This window comes from Aphelocoma coerulescens, chromosome 18, assembly GCF_041296385.1.
Source record: "Aphelocoma coerulescens isolate FSJ_1873_10779 chromosome 18, UR_Acoe_1.0, whole genome shotgun sequence".
Taxonomy (NCBI): Eukaryota; Metazoa; Chordata; class Aves; order Passeriformes; family Corvidae; genus Aphelocoma; species Aphelocoma coerulescens.
In genome coordinates this window covers 5056820-5074207 of record NC_091031.1, presented here as the reverse complement: position 1 = coordinate 5074207, position 17388 = coordinate 5056820, and the positions used below count along the sequence as shown (strand labels likewise).

The 17388-nt window shown below is 42.5% G+C and overlaps 1 protein-coding gene across 2 annotated transcripts; it reads left to right on the top strand.

Annotated features, from left to right (window-relative positions):
- Nucleotides 1-7204: 7204 nt before the first annotated feature.
- PCTP (phosphatidylcholine transfer protein) lies at nt 7205-17338 on the top strand. Of its 2 annotated transcripts, none has more exons than XM_069032747.1 (6): nt 7205-7409; nt 10570-10684; nt 14231-14310; nt 14645-14816; nt 15464-15531; nt 16059-17338. In XM_069032747.1, the coding sequence occupies exons 1-6, from the start codon at nt 7215-7217 to the stop codon at nt 16122-16124; spliced, it is 696 nt and encodes a 231-aa protein (XP_068888848.1). In that variant the 5' UTR covers nt 7205-7214; the 3' UTR covers nt 16125-17338. The 2 variants fall into 2 exon arrangements, with proteins under 2 accessions (XP_068888848.1, XP_068888847.1); XM_069032746.1 differs by having other exon boundaries at nt 10567-10684.
- The last annotated feature ends 50 nt before the right edge of the window (nt 17339-17388 follow it).

Below are 17388 nucleotides of genomic sequence, written 5' to 3'. Positions count from 1 at the left end.
GTTTCCCCACTTTCTGGTGCTCCCTTCAAATACATCAGCATTTGAGCAGAAATGACAAACAAACTGGATCTGAGGGGAACTTCATTAGGCAGGATGTCTTGGACCATTGTCTGGTCCTTCCCAATGCAGGCAGCTGTGCCAATAATATCTTTATTCGACTTGACAAGTTCCACCTCAAAAAAACCAGGTTTCCTACTCCTCCTGTTGGATACTACAAGCATTATTCTTCTGATGTCTAGGAACCTTGTTTCTAGCTGCATGGATTCATAGACAATTATACATGGACAAGTAAGCCTTTGGCTGAAGCAGGCTATTCTTTCTTTTGGCAGTTAACCCTCTAATGCCCTAAGAGGGAGAAATTAAACTCTTTCAGGCTTATTTTCAATCATTTTTTTCAGATGTCTTACCAACTTCCTGCATGGAAGTGCAAGTATTTTCCTGGCTTACTAGAAATACTAACATTGCATAATTTTCTTCTGATTGTTCAGGATGCCTGGATTTTTCTCCAGTACCAGTTTCATTTTTCACTTTATATCAGAAATTCTTGCTGTTAGCACATATGTGTGTGACCTAAATTTCACCCCATTCCTATTCCATCAATTCCTCTCTAGTCATTCCAGTCTAGTATTTGCTCTTCCTATGTTGACAGAGAACCTCCCTCCCAGGCTTACACCATCCACAGCTCCACGAGTACATTCTTATTTTTCCATGCCAATTTCATTACTGAAAGTATTACATAAAATACTGAAGGTTTTACATAAGGTATCTCATGAAACTGATTTTTTTAGGAACTATTCTAATACACATAAACAAGAACTGAAGCTGGGCTTAGAATTCATGTTTCTGTACAAATAAATGCTCTAACAATAGGCTAAAAATCACACACTCTCCTAGACCTCATGCAATTCTTATTTCTTGCTGTGAAGCATAAAAGCTGCAATGAAAAGTGATGGGAATGACATCTCCTCTAGTGCTGAGAGATCAGTGGGCTCTCCCCTAGAAGGGTGGGTTTGTAGCACTCAGGCACTGAAGGGTTGAATACAACTTGGGCACCAGCCCTCTGGCCTTTTAAAAAAACGGATGACTGACTACCTCTGCCTTTTAAGGTTCTGCTGTGTTATGAGCATGGCTCTCCAAGGATGTAAGGAAAGAAGGACCAGACATACCCGGAGCAGCACGTTTGGCACCTGTAGAAATTCAGTGCAAACAGCTGAGGAGACTTCAGGGCTGAGCAACAGCTGCAGTGAGGGGTTATAGGTTCACAGTTTTGGACTGCCAGGCTCCAGTGATACATAGCTCCCCTTTAGGACCTGCCCTAAATGACAAAATCTCCTTCCTGGGGCCTGAACACAGCTGCTTGGAGGGAAGTGCAGCCCCAAAGCTGGGCTGATAAGAAGCCTGTGTGATTCTGGAACCCATGGCGCCTACTGAGAGAGCAGTTTTACTCCTAAATTGAGCAATGCTGTTGCTTGCCGACTGGACTGAAACACACTTGCAATACTTTATGGCTTCCTTTGAGTTTCTAACAGTCTCCTGGGCCTTAACAGCACAGCAAACAGTGACTCACTAATCTGGCAAAGTACAACCATTGTGGGCTCCCTATTCAATTAGTTTTTCTTGCCTTGTTCCTAACCCTCCACTGAATTTTCTTTTTATTTTATCCCTAAGCCCACACATGGACACAACACGTCAGTTTACTGCATTTAGTGAAACTTTCAGAAAGCGCTCTTTCAACATGTTTAATATATTATAAATTGTCCTTACCATGCCATGTATGTGTTTTGTGATGAGGAATGGAGTCCAAAAGGAGTCCAAAGCCAGTTAAGCCAGAGAAGCAAATGATTCCACATGAAATGCTGTATGTCCCCTCTCATTAACACTGTTCACAGCACAGGGGAGTTCAGCCCAGTTGGTTGATTGCTGTGCAAACCAGCCACTCTGTGAGTAATCAGGCTCATGGAATGGATGTGCTTATAACGACTGTGAGAAACCTCTTTGGTGGCTGGGAATATGGAAAGGAATTTTCTTTGAACTCCATTAGACCTTACTAGTACTTTGGTCATCATCAGTTATCCTGCTGTGCATGTGAACTTTTGTTACTGCCCTCCTCAACTTTCACTTAATCTTCCTGCAGTGCTGAAGAAGACAGGACATCTGGAACTGAAAACAATTATTCTTATCTCCTACTGCTTTCATAATTACATGAAGTTCCCATTTGAAGAACTCCTTATGTGGACATGTGCTTTTAATTAGCAGAGGGATGCATCACACCACCAGAAGCCAATTCCTCAACCTTGCATAAGTTGGTTACAGAGCCTCTGAATCTTTGGCCACCGTGGCAGCTTTCTGGCCAAGTTGGGGGAAGCCTGGGAGCAAACTCCAGGCACTGTAATTTCACCACAACCAGGATTTTTGTTAGAGACTGTTGCAGTAGGATGCAGCAGATTCAGCTGAGATTTAAGTTCAAAATAGGAATGATCTCTTTTCTTGGTTTTCCACCTGCACCAAGTAACCCAAAGAATTTACAGGGCTCAAAGACATGAAGGGAAATGCAGACAAAAAGCTGAAAAAGTGTCTTGCCCAAGCTAGTGGATAGTGTCAAGAGACATTTTCATTTGCTTCCCTTCTCAGTAGGTAGGGTATAAAGAGCATACACTGTTCCCCCTGCCAATGGTCTGTCTAATAGACATGGAGCATTTCATCCAGTTGTTACTGACTCTTCAATAGTAGAAAGAAATTATGAGTTTTAAACTAAACTACACAGGCCATTGGCTGAACTACTTCCTGTCTGATGAGTCCTTCTTAGTCCTACTTTACTACAATCCTTAGGACTAAATTTACACACAAGATCTATCTAAAATATTGCACAAGGATAAAACACACAACTTTTCTTCCATGTAATAGATGACTTTTTTGAAATTTATAGTAGGTCAAGTGTCTGACCTAAAGGTGTAGTTAAAAAAGAAAAAAATATATTATTGCAGTAAGACCAGTTCTTACTGCTCTCACAAAAGAGAGCTTTTCATATCTATCATCTTCTTTGGCATCACCTGCTAAGGGAAATGTTTAGAAATATTTCTACATCCATGTAAACAAGTTAAGAAAGTAGAGGGTGTGGTAGTGACAACCATACCAAACCAAGTCAAGATCTAAATAACCTGTCTTTTGAATGAGTCATTTTAGGTCATGCAGGTAATGGTGATATCCCTTCTTTCCTACTGTGAAGTTTAAAATTACCCCTCTTTCCTCAAGGCCAGGTAAATAGGTCACACCTCTGCATCTCCAGTTTATTTGCACTGACAGTGTGTTACTTTCCAGAAAAACTGTGGCTAAAAGGTGTAGATCAAAAGTAAACATGGCCAAATGAAAGAGATGGGTTCTGACATCAGGAGTCCAGCATAATAAACTATCTACCAAAGGTAAAAAATATTATTAGAAAGCAGAAAAACAGCAGAACTCCAGTTACTCTCTGAATCCTGTTCTATTTGGGTGGAACTCTGTTGAAACTAGATACTCAATAAAGAAACAATCATAGTTTGGGGTTAAATTCAACTCTATGAGGAAGGCAATTATAAGCCAGTATTTAATGGCCACTTATGACATCTTTTGACAGCTCAAGCAATGCATGTCTTGTGCTAGTTCTTTGCAAAAATCACCCTCCCTGCCTAAATATTTAGGAATAAAAAATATATTTTATATATAAAATATATAAAGGTTTTGATGTAGCAGACAGGCTATATTTTCTGTGTATTCTAAAAATGTTGAGAAACAGATTTCCCTTTGACCCATACAAGAGAGGAGAATACAGACTGCCTCCACATGCATGGCTGTGATGGGAGATGCTGTTGTTACTTCTCAGCCTTCTGCATGAAGAATTTTCTTCTTGCAAACTGCAAAAGTCATGAAACAATTTGTGAGGAAGGCTTTTACATTATGTAGTCAATAATAAAGCAACAGCAGCAGAAGCTTATAATTGCTTTGGCTGTGTATGCTAGAAATACAAATGTATATATTGTATAAATGGTGGGGCAGGACTATTCAGCAGTTTTGCAAAGTTTTTGGAATGCACTGAGTAAAATGGAATTACAGTAATATATAAATGTCTGCACAGCAGTTGAATCCATCAAAATCCCACATCTTTAGTGCATCTTCAAGAATTTCTCAAAGAGCACCAGTGCCACACAGAGACAGATAGAGGAAAACACAATATAGCTGGGAACATCCTCCCACATATGGACACCCATATCTAAAACAAACACTGAAAATCACCTGGGGCCTGTAAACATCAATGTAGTATTCATTACTGTTTTCACTTCTGGCCGCATATGATTTTCTGATGCAGGAGTTGTCCAGTTTCCTGGTTTTGTTCTACACCACAAAATTAATTGGATTACTCAGCATTGACTTCAGTACCAGAAAGGTTAGGTGTTAGGGGGGAATTCATACAGATTATTTCCACTCTAAAAAACAGGTGGGAGATTTAGGTACATTAATGCCACTGGTAGCTCAGATCAGCAAGTTGCCTTGAGGTATCATTTCCCACTCAGAGCAGCAGCAGCTAAATAGAATCATAAAATCACAGAATGGTTTGGGTTGGAAGGATCCTTAAAGATCATCCCATCTCATTCCGACCCCTTGCCATGGGCAGGGACACCTTCCTCTAGACCAGGTGCTCAGAGCCCAGTCCAAACTCTCCTTAAACACCACCAGGGATAAAATCTAAACCTTCCCATACCAGAAAGCCTGGCTGAAAACCAGGTATCCTAACTACTACACTACAGGGTAACTAACCTGAAGCCTGAGATCTGGTACGTATGTAGATCAAGTACAGGCACTTTGGAAATTATTTTCATTCAGATGGTATTTAGGTCCCTGATCCATGTGTGAGACTAGATTTTGGTGTATCCAGGCTGCCTTTGGGTTCGTGTTCCCAGACCCAGCTGCCCTGGAGCAGTTGCTGTCCTGCAGTGGTGGGGCAGAGCAGTAGAAAATCAGTCCTGAGCTCATCCCAGCCTACAGCCAGTACCCAGCAGTGCAGGTTCTAAAGGACTTGGGTTCAAACTTCAGCTTCTATCCCTAAGCTAAGGGCAATACATGGACATACAAGTGATAAATAATAACACTTACGTAAACATACAAGAAAACAGAAAATAAACTCTCTTTTCAGAACAGCTTGTGCTTTCTTAGTAATCACCCCTCCTTATTTACCAAGAAAAAAGGTCACATAGTAATGTCTTTTTTGAAAGCTTTTGTCCCTAGAGTGGCCTTGTGAGATAAATCTCTTTTTCCATGAAGTCCTAGGGAAAGAGGGAGTGGCCAGGCAGCTGAAGCCAATTTACTGATGCCATGTAGACAACCATATAATGCAAAACATTTACCCTAAAACAGTAGGCAACATTGAGCTGTGATCACGTCAGTCCTTTTGCACAAACAAGGAGATCATATAATCTCACAGGCACGTGTCCTTGTTGCATGTTAAAGATCAGTTGTTGACTCACAACTCCTCCTTTTTCATACTGGGTCAAAGTCACCTCCGCAAAAGGGAGCCACAAGCTCTTTCAGTTTCACTGAGCCTTGTTTCAGAGAATGAATGGGACTTAAAAGTGAGACTGCACACTGATAAAAGCTTTCTACAAGCTTTTTTCTGCAAGTTTTTCTGCAAGAAAAACAATAAATTAGTCTCACCTCCAGGCCATTCCTCATACTCCATTTTAAAGACCAGCTCCACAGCTGGGTGGGCAGCACAGCTCCATTCAAGGCTACTTAGCCAAGAATTTACTCATAAGGGATCAGCCATAAGAAATGCATTGTCGTGATATCTGGAGAACCAACTGGGCTGACTGAAAACATGCCATTTTAATTCAGAAAGTACAAAAGTAAGCCAAAATATTTATACCTATTGTATAAATATTAGTAATAATAATAATGATACACATAACATTACTACAAAAAATAAAAGAACTGAAATGTTTGCCTAGCAGTCTCAGTGGGGAGGTGAGAGCAGGTAAGGTATGAGCAGACATTTATTATCATTACTGACATTATTTTATAAAGATGGTGGAAGTCAAGTTCTGGCATCAAATTTACATACCGGGAGGAAGTTTGTGAGATACAATCTTGTCTTCTGCCAAAATGCTCTCTCCAAAAGTTTTCTGGACTGTGCAAGGATGATGGTCAGCCTGTATGTCCAAACCAGTCAGCCAGAAATCCTCATGCTCTGCTTGCAAACCAATTGACTGCAACAGGAAAGGACAGCTGACATAAGTGAATTCTATCAAAGAGCTCAGCCACTTGGCAGCGAAGCAAGAAAACACTACATTATTCCAGCCTTGCACAGAGGTTACCACCAAATACACTGGGTGGTGCTGCCAGACAGTAGGTTTGGTGACATCCCACCACTCAGAGCTGCTTGTGTTTTATTCTGAAGACACAGGGTTCAGCAGGAAAATCTCACAGGAATAAGAAGAACAAAGCTGTAATGAAAACAGATTTAGTTTCTAGGAGAAAACCTGCCTTAGTCACATTTTGAAGGCCTTAATGCTTTGGCTGTGTGTGATAGGTGGTGTCACTGCAGAGCCTGAGCAAGATGCAAAGTGTGTCCCTGCCAGTGGGTTCCTCCTGCCCAGGAGCTCATTGCAGTGGAAGTTTTCTGTCCCCTTCCATCCTGTCCACCCCAGTGCACCCCAGTCTGCCATGGGCCAGAGCCTGCTGTCCCCCCCTCTTTGCCGGGCTGGCCGGGCCTCAGTGGGGTGCGCCAGGCTCACCTGCCAAGCAGCTGTAGAGCAGTTATGGGGTTTTTATATAATACTCTCAATATGTACAGTCCATAAGGAAAACTGCCTTTCAAAATGTGAAGATAAACAAAAATACACAAAAATACATGTCCCCGTAGTGTTCAATCTCTGTCCTTGGGGAACACCCCAAAGGGAAGGCCCTGACCATCACACCCACGGAACCTGTCCCCGTTCTGGCACCAGGCTAATGTCACACACATTTAAAGGCACCACCATTGAGACCCCGCCTAACCCGAGAGCGCACGGAGCGCACCTGCAGGGCAGGGATGCCCCGTGAACCCACTGTGCCGCCCCCGAGCCCCCTCCCCCGGCCCCGCAGGCTCGGCGGGGCGCGGCGGGGGCCGGGCGGCCGCGGGGCGGGGCGGCCCGGACGGGGGTTGTGCTCGGCCGGGGCTTGTGCCCGCCCGGCCGCCGCCGGGGATGGCGGGGCCGCCGGAGGTGGAGGGAGCGGTGGGGATGCAAGGGCCGCCGGAGGTGCCGTCATCGCGGGGCTTCTCGGAGGAGCAGTTTCGGGCCGCCTGCCGGGAGCTGGACCAGCCGGCGCCGGCCGCGGCGGGGCCCTGGCAGCTCCTGGTGGAGACCATGGGCGTGCGGATCTACCGGCTGTACCACGAGGTGGGCGGGCACCGGCAGCGCGGCCCGGGGCGGCCGGGGGGTGGTGACGGGGATGCGGGGCCAGCACGACCCTGCCCGCAGCCGCCGGTTCCCCGCACAGGCCTGGGCTCGGTTTCTCCAGCCTCCCAGAAAGCAGCTTTCCGGATAATGCCATTAACTGCTGATGGGAAAAACTGATGCTGGGCCGTAGTGACCCCTGCCCGCGCACCGTGCCGGGGCACCGAGCTTGTGAGCAGCTGGATGGGGGAATTCCCGGGAAAAGGGGCTGTCGGCCTAACGGGGTGCTCGATGTGCCGCCCTCCCGACCCCCTCTGAGGGCTTTGTGGTCGTGTCCCTAAATATCTGCTCCCGAGCCCCGCCCGTGTCACGGCACCGTGGTCTCCAGGAGTCCTGCCTCCCTCCTGCCTCTCTCTCCAGAACTCCCTTCACACTGATTTTCCACCGTTCGCCCTCTAAAATCAGGAGGTAGTTCAGAAAGGGCTGGAATGAAGTTTTCTCCCCTTTTGAGGGGACTAACTTCTTTAAAGAACTTCAGTATTTTAGGAACTGACTTGTGACTGACTGTTTTCATTCTGACTCATTTATGATTCAATACTGACTTCTAAATCCATATATAAATATATATACAAATATCCTATTTCTTTAACTGAGTGATCATAGTTTCCTCTCAACTACTTACTGGACTTCATGTTGTTCTTTGCATGACAGTTTTGTATTTGTATTCTGAGAAATCATTTCAGACATGGTAATGTTAGAAAAAACAAGCAAGTGTACAGGGCTGTGCTAAAGGCACAGTGGGGTGGGGAAAGCCTCTTTAAAAAACCATCACTTCATAGACCTTGGGATTTTTTTCAGTGATAAACAGCTCCTGTTTACAATGTGAATGTGGTAACTGGCAGTGGCAAGACGAGCTTATCAATGAGTGCACACAGCACAGGCGAGGCTGGGGTGCCTGCCAGGTATCCATGCAGGATATCCATGCAGTGTGTTGATGGAGCACAGGGTGCTGGGGATGTTCCTTCCCGAGTGGATGAAGTAGAGGCTTTAGGATCAAAGCTCAACCCAGACCTGTAAATGCAGTGAATGAAGGCAAAGGAACTTTGGGAAGCTGGAGGCTAGATTTAGCCAGGCAAATGGGACCAGGGAAACCCTGGCTTACTGCAGTGGCTGTGCTGCTGTTGTATGAATGGCAGCTGGTGAGATGGAAAGTAACTCAGGCTTCTCCTCCTTATCCTCTCATGCTTTTACTGTAGAGCCAAATGGACTATTTGAAACAAACAAACAAACAAAAACATTTATAGGTGTCTTTTTTTTTTTAATGTAGTATACGATGCCCTTAGTTTAGGCTGGATGGACAGACTACACAGGATGCAAGGGACCTTTTCAAGTCCAATTTTCTGATTCTACTGGGAAATAAATTTCCTGTTTTCTCTTTCAGTTGCTTCAGATTGCTACAAGAGAAGATGAACGATGTCTAGAAGGAGGGTCTTAGTTTTGTTACTGGAAAGATCAGTTTTTAGCACTTATTGAACTGCAGCTCCACTGTAGCAACAGTAGTCCAGGAAGCTGAAAGCAAGGAAAAATTATTTTTCCTGTTGTCTTCTCTTTTTGCTTTGTCTTTCCACCTTCTCTGCAGGCTGCAGAAGTAGATCTGGGCCTTCCTGCTCAGTGCTGTACTCTAACACCGTCCCTGCCCGGCTCCGTGGGGTCCCGCGTGCCCCCACAGGCGCACGGGTGGGTTCAGGGTTGCAGTCGGTAGCAAAGAGTCGAGAAGGGCATTTGTGTGCGTTCCGGCAGGAGCTTTTATCGCTGCTACACTGCCAAGGTTACGGGGCAAATACCAACGTGATCCCGAAGCTCACAGTTTTACCCGGGGGTGGGGAAAAGGCAGGACCAGGGAACGGGGACCAATGGGGAGCTCTGGGGGAGCGACGAGGGGTAGAGGCCAACCGGGGAATCCAAACTGGGATAGATTAACACAACAGAACAGGCGTGCTGGGAGAAGCCTTTTTGGCCACCCTAACATGAAGTGGTTCTTGTGGTACTGGGGACTTGTACTGAAAACTCTGTGTCCCTTGTAATGTATGTTCACCAGCCAGCACAGTACTCCAGCCAAGTTGATTGACTCTCTGGAAAACAGGCCTCAGGAAAACTGAAACATTTCACTCTTGTTTTAACTTTCTTACTGTAAATTGCACTTTTTCTTGTGAGAATTAAAATGTTGATGCCTCTTACAAAGATGACGAGTTCATGGGGTTACTCAGGTGCTGAATAGTTCAAGTTTGAAGCTGGTGATTGGTGCTTCAGTGAAGCCACAGTGAAGATGAGTAGCTTAAGCTTCTTGCTCGCATTATTATTTTCTGGCACTTCAAATCTTCATCTTCTAGAGTTGATTTGTGAAGGCGAGCAAAAGAGGAAAATTTGTTTATTCACTAACAGAATGTTGTATAATCCTTCTCTTGTTTCCTTGGGAATGCTTTAATTTGATTTCTACACTGTATATTTGAAATACTCTCATTGTTTTACTTTAGTCCTGAACTGGTACTAAGAATGGTACAAACATTGCTCTGTAGGCACAGATGGAGTTACCATATGTTGAAAGTAACATTAAAACAGGAGATATCCTGCACCCCACCCCTTCAGTGCGTACAGCTTTCTGAAAGAAAATAGCTGATAAATATTTAAAGCAGATCTAAGAGTGCATTGTATATAAGCATGGACATTGTAAAGCATTCTTGTATCCCAGCCTGATGTATAAGCATAAATAACTTGCTACAAGAATTTAATGCTTCTGGTAAACCTCGGTGTGGGCAGGATTTAGTCCACACTGACCACTGGAGATGAAAAGGGTACTGTGTTTGTGAAGAAACATGCTCCCTCTGGAACTCCTGATGAAGTAAAAGGGTACTGGTGTAAGGGAAGAAACCATTGTGCAGGGCAGGTCAGCCCGGCTGGATTTAAACTTTCATGTATAGATCAAAAAGTCGAGAGGTTAAAGACTGAATCTTGCATTGTTTTTTGAACATTTGCTTTCACAGCTCTTGAGCATATTTGTAGTTTGTGCCCCACCTAACTTCCTTCAGCTGTTCTCCCTGATGCAGAGTACTTCCCTTCCCTTTCCTGTGTGACTTTTCCTCTCCTCACTCTGTTTCCACAGCAGTCAGGACTTTATGAATATAAAATCTTTGGTGGTCTTGCTGACTGTCCTCCAAAATTGTGTGCAGATGTCTACATGGACTTGGATTTCAGAAAAGAGTGGGATCAGTATGTTAAAGGTAAGCTCATCTAGGCAGTGTAAAAGCAAGCTTGAGTCCACATTGATTGTTCCCCCTAAAACTTTCCTCAAAGGTATTTTGAAGTTACTGCCTCCAAAGACTTTGGGTCAGGCTTAAATATCTTTTGGGATAAGGTTGCACTCTGCAAATATACAAGTAAACGCTGATATGGAGCAACTAATGTCTCAACAGCATTTATCTTTCCTCTGGAATGAATTCTTTTCATGTTGGTTAAAGCATATGATTGACATCACTGGTTATGCTGGAGCATAACCTTGTAACTTTTAGTTGTAATGCTTAGGTTAAATTTTAGTAGATGTCTTGAGGAGAAATGGAGGTGGTACCTTTTGTGCATCTTTGCATATGGCAGTAGAGCAGTGCATCATAGAATAATAGCAGGTTGGAAGGGACTTCTGGGATCATCTGGTCCAAACTTCATTGGCAAGAGCACAGTCAATACAAGATGTTCACCCTGTTCAGCTGAGTCTTAAAAGAGTCCATTTTTTCTCCCTGGGGAGATTATTACAAAGGCTGATAGTTCTCATTGTGAAGAATTTTCCTCAGGTTTCCACCAGTTTGATGCATGATGGAATATCTTTTCCTAAAAGCATTGGTTGTTCTTGGTGCCTTTTACAGTCAGGAATGGGTGTATCGAGAGAATACTTAGTAACTTCAGGCTTTTACAGAGAAAGCAGTAACTAATTTAGTTAAGTTTATTTAATGTTGTCTTTGAAAAACGGTGTTGAACCAGAATATCCATATGATGTTAAAACATCTTAAGTCAGCAGTAACAAGGTAAAGATTCAGCTGATGTAGACATACAGTAATCCATTTATTTTATAGATGGAGAGCCTTTCCTTTTTAAGCCTGTGCTTGAAGTCAGTTCAGGCCAGTAAAACTGAAAAGTGGTCAAAGTGTTTTGCTGAACAAAGAGCAGTGTTAAAAACCAAAGACTTGTTAAATGTTGTGCTTGTTAGGTTTAGGACAGCTCCACGGTGAATGATTGCTGATAATGCCTGTGGCTGTATTGGTACAGAGGACCATAGATTTAACTCATTTCAGTACTTGGTCAAATTTAAGGAGTAGTGTCTTCATTAAGAAGTGTTAATTGTCAAAACAGTCAGTAGCTTTCTTGTAGCAAAAGCCGTTTTGCCATTAATGGAACAAAGAGCCAGAGTGGGACTCAGCATTATTGTATTGGATGTAAAAATATTCTGCTGAGATACTTCAGTAGTCTTTAAGTACATTTAGGAGAAATGAGTCCTTCTTAAATAAACACTTCTTTTTTTTTTTTAATTCCTTCATAGAGAAAAGAAAGGAAGCCGTTGGGGGAAGCTACACCCTTAAACTACAAACTAGATAATGTTGCAGAGCTGACATTTATATCCTTGCTGACCATGGTTTGTTCTTCTGTTAATTTATACTTGTGCTGGTGCTTTAAGTCCAGCATTTCACAGAAATTAACTCTTAAAGGGCATAAATACAACATAATGCTTTCCTTCCAGCTTTAAAATTGACACAAGGCCACCCATTTTTTAGGACTGTACATATGATGAAATATTTAAATGTAATTCCAGGTAAGCCTGGGCTTTTTCTTTCACATTTAGGAAGAAACCCCAGAAAACTTACATTGAGAGCCTTCTTGCTCTTGGTGTTATTGTTTGTACTCCTTGGTACTCTTACAGCCATGCAAGTGGCAGTCCAGAGGAGAGTTCTCTGCTGAACTGCTGGCTGGCGTTGAAATAAAAACCTGACTGGAGCAGAAGTAGCTGCCTTTTTAGCCAAAAGGGCAATTGCTCCTGAATGCTTCTGAATATCCACGAGATGTGGGCATCCTGAGGCCTGGTTTGTGCTGCAGCTGCCAATTCAGCAGGGAAGTTGTGACTAAACTGTAGAGTAGTGACTGAAGTACCACATGCTTCTGTGGCATGATGCAAAATGGTTGGGCCTGAGCAATACTGAAACTTGCTACTCCTGATTGCAACACCTTCCTGATTGAGATTAGACTTTACAATTTAACAGTAATAACTGACTGTTGAAGCAGCAAGTGCTGCTGTGCCTATTATGGATAAAATGGACTTGTAATCTCTTGCTAAATGAAGTCAGATTATTGATTAAAATGCACTGTGTTCTGCTTTGAAGTGAATGCAGGTGGGATGTGTTTACCTGTTGTGTGTTTTTCCCGTCTTTGCAAAGATACACAGGTAAATGGGATAGCTCATAACAGTTGTATTGGGGGTCTTAAAAACAGTCATGGTGCCTTTGAAAAAGGAAATCTCTGTGGTTAGAAGTGAAAGTGAATAATCCAATGCTCCAGTGACCTCTGGTGGAAAGTGTAAGTGTTGTGGGTTATTACGCCAGGTGCATCCAGTACTGCTCCAGCTGGAGAAGAGGAGAAGCTGTTTCTGCGGGTGACAGCCGATCTGCAGGCATACTGACAGAAGCCTGGTTTGGAATATATTACATAGGGAAAGAATCTCCCATCTGGGGCACTGTTCTTGGCTTATCAATGAGATTGTTAGTTGATTCTGGCCTTGCTTTCAAAAACCTGCCTCTGGAGTATATAGAGCACCTCAAGCACAAGTCTGCCCTAAAGGAAGAAAAGACCACTCTGACTGTTCAGGTGAACCGCCTTTCTGGATCAAACTACTCTTTATGCCAGGAGTTCACCCTGGCTCAGCCCCATGGCTTGTCAGGTCCATTGCCCTTGTAGTGACAGTTGCTGCCTCTTATGAAAGAAGAAAAGAAGCTGTAATGTAGATAGGTTTTCAAACTATTCAAAAATCAAATGTGGTTTGATTTGAACTTGATTTTGATTCTTCTCCTTCATGCCACACTGCTATCTGACTGAGTCACTGCTGTGTTTTAGGCACTATTCCTAGGTTACTTTTTTCATGTTCTGCTGTGTTCTGATTTGAGTTTCCAGGCAGACTGAAGGTGGTGTAATGAACTGCTCAAGATTTTCGTTTGCTGTTGCATGTATATACTGCTGTGAAATTTCTTACTGCTTTTCCAAAATTTATTAATCCCTCATGTAAGATGTCTTCAGGTTTTTAGAAAGCTGCACTCATCCTAGTTCCATGTTAACTCAGTATCATTTGCAGGGGTAATGACATGCTGGTGAAAAAGCACATTGCACTTGTGACTTAGAATTGTGCCGAACATGCACAGGTGAGGAAAAAGCTTTGAGATGGAAAGGCTTTGAATGAGCAAACTGTTGGAAAAGGAATTTGACTCTGCTTCCCCCAGAATTTTTATGCTTTTATGTTCTGGAGCTTTTTCTTTGGGTTTTTTTTTCCCACCAATTAATCCGATAGCCACAGAAAAACAGGTCACGTATTTTTGTGTATTTGATTCCTGAACAATCCTGGTACAGAACTTCTTAATGTCTCTTACTGCTAAAATTTTACATACACATTAATTTTGACATGAGGGTTGCATGTAAAATGTGTTCATGTAAGAAATCTTAGCAGTTCTTGATGCCATCTATAGTTCTGTTGCAGTAGAAATTAAAAATATCTAACAGTCATCTTCTTTCAACCATAGAACTGTATGAGGAAACATATGATGGTGAAAAAGTAATCTACTGGGAAGTGAAGTACCCTTTTCCTCTCTCAAACAGAGATGTATCCTTTTAAGCTTTTGCTCCTCTGGCAGTTTTTGCCACTTGGTCATCCAGGAATCCCAACAATGATCTGATTCCATTGCTCTGCTGCACTTGATCTAAGGTCTTGGAGTCCTCGCGTTACGTGAATATATATGGCATGAAGAAGAGTGTGGGTGTCTCTTCTCACACAGAGCTAGAGCTCACATAGCTGAATTATTGCTCTGCAGGATTGAATCCTGTAGGGCCATGAGAAATAACTTGAAGGAGCTGCTGTTTGTGATGGAATTCACTTGTCAACTCCTCATCCCTCAAAGTGACATTGTTTTGACGTGCCTCCTCAACTTGCAGTACAGTATGTCTATATTCGGGAATGTCGGGAGATGGATGTGGATGGGAGGAAGATCTGGGTTGTGTTAGCAAAAAGTGTGGCTGTTCCTCAGTGCCCTGAAAAGCCTGGTATTATCAGAGTTAAAAGCTATAAACAGAGCCTGGTAATTGAAAGTGATGGCAAGGCTGGATCTAAAGGTAAGAGGTCAAGAAAATGTATGACAAGTCATGTAGCCAGGGAATGTATGTATTAGCAAAACACACAAAGAGGGGGACTGGAAATTTTAAGCCAAGAGGTACTTTAAAATGCATGAAACTTTTGGAAAGGTTCAGTGCAGTGCACTACTGTGAAGAATCTTTTTATTTAGCAGTTGGACTGGGTAGTCAAGAATAGTCTACTGACCACTTCCTTGTGCCCTCCCATCCCACCCCCAGTCTGTACTTCTTTTCCTGCCAGACAGTTCAGCTGGGGAGAGTCTGCTGCAATTTTCTTAACTCAGCAATGATTCAAATATTGTGTTTTACAGATGTATAGATTAAAGGATTTGTCTAGAGCTTGACTCCTGTTTGAGATTAGTCTTTTAAAGACAGTGTTACATTATAAGACAGGGTGCCAAAAATGGTTTGCAGTAATCTAAATTACTGTTGTGGCTGTGTCAGCTTCCCAGAGGTTAACTGGGAATGTCTTTATTTACTTCACATTTCACTTCAGGACAAGTCAACTTTTTTGTGCATAATTTAGAGTAGAAATGTAGTTGGTGCTTCAGTCATGCACACCGACAGCTTCTGTCACAGTGTGTTAGAGCTAAGTCTCGGGTAACTGGTAACTTCTCTCTCCTCTCTAGTCTATATGTACTATTTTGATAATCCTGGTGGCATGATTCCATCCTGGCTGGTCAACTGGGCTGCCAAGGTAAGTAACGGTTACAGACAATGATCTTTGGCTAATCTGTTTCAAACAACGAATTCACTGCATTCATACCCATCTTCTACATGTTGGGCAGAATTAATTTTTTCTGAAACAGATATATCAGCCTTCCTAGCTTTTACACAGTCCCATATTTACAGTCTCACTATTGTATGCTCTCATGACAGTAGTCTTAATTAATTGATTTATTTTCATTCCTGTCAAATTCCTTTGGTTTGTCAACCATGCAGGTAAATTTCTGCAACAAACCCCAGATAATCTGTGTTTCAGAGCATATATGAATAGCCTCAAGACAAGCAAACTTCAACAATACAGTTTGTTCCCAAGATATTCAAGGAATGGTTTGATGCTATGTACCAGATCTTAGAGTTGTATCTTAGACAATTGGATATTAAATCTTAGATCTGTATCTGTTTGAAGGCCTTGATCTATATAATGGGAATTCTCATCTTGCTTATAGTTTTTATTGATTTCATTACGCAAAAATGACTTTTCTGCTTTTCTCTTTACAGAGTGGTGTGCCTGCTTTCTTGAAGGATATACAAAAAGCTTGCCTTAATTATTCTAGGAGCACATAGATGTTGAAATTGATCTTAATTGTTTAATTCCTAGATCTCTGCTCTTACAGGAGTGGCTGTTATATATTACACTGGATAAAATCTACCTCTAATATTGGAAAGAATTTTATCTTAGTTGAGTTATGCCTTGAGTTTTATTAATTGTTTTTTCCATCTCCAACTGAAGAGCTGGCCACTGACAAGGTAACACCAACATCAGCTGCAGCTTTTGAAAGTACTCAAGTTTAGCCTTGTTCCTCATGCTTTGCTTATGCTCGTTGTCAGGTGTCCAGCTAGAGGAGTTCTGTGATGGATATGTTACATCCTTGCAAAAGAGACAATAATCTTACTAGAAAAAATGTCTGAACTTGGACTGCAAATTGTCTGCATGTGTTATGCCTGGATCTGCCTTTGTTGCCTTGCAGTGTGGCTTCCTCCTGAATCTCAGTAATGGAACTTGCATTGCACGGGAGGAAATGCTTTTGCTACCCACATTTGTCATTCTTAAACTCTCTGCCTGATATAAACCTAAAAAATTCAGGGGGCTGAGATAAATTGCTAGAAATGTGCATTAGGAGCTGGAAGTCGGTGATGCTGAACTTCCTTAAATCCAGATGTAAAAAGATCAAGCCTAAAGCCTTGCATTCACAGCTCTATACTTCTATATGAAAAGTAAAAACCCTTAGCTGTGTCCAGCTAGAAGAAAAAGGAGGAGGTGACTTCCTGCATGACTGATTTTAGGGGAACAAGTTTTATCTTCAGAGTCAGTAGCCTTATCTATAAAGCAGCTTGGATACCAGCTTGAAACTGGAAGTAATTTTAAACCGGGTGCCTGCCACTGAATGTGCATGAGCTTGATGTAGAACTTGGGCTTGCTTGTATTTCTAAATTTCATGCTGATATAAAGAATGGATGGTGACCCACTAAAAGCTTAATTGAGCAGGAAATTAAATTTCCAGCACCTTTGCAGGGGGTGGGGCAGGGGGTGCCCCATAAAAGAATGAGAGGATATAATTCTCAGGGATTTAAAATATTCTGCATTGTTCCTAAATCTAATCCTGTTTCTGGATAAATCTGGTAATGGAGTACCTTTGTCTTGTTAAAAAGGAAACGATTGAAATGATTGCCTTTATACCTTGTGTGAATATTTGCTTCCAATAAATCATTATTTTATCCATGTAGTGTTCTTGTTCTGTCTCCTAGGTTTAAGAGTGCCATGCTGGGCAGGTCACAAATGACAGGCTGATACTGTGAGCTGCCTTACTTTTAAAGGATTTTGAAAGAA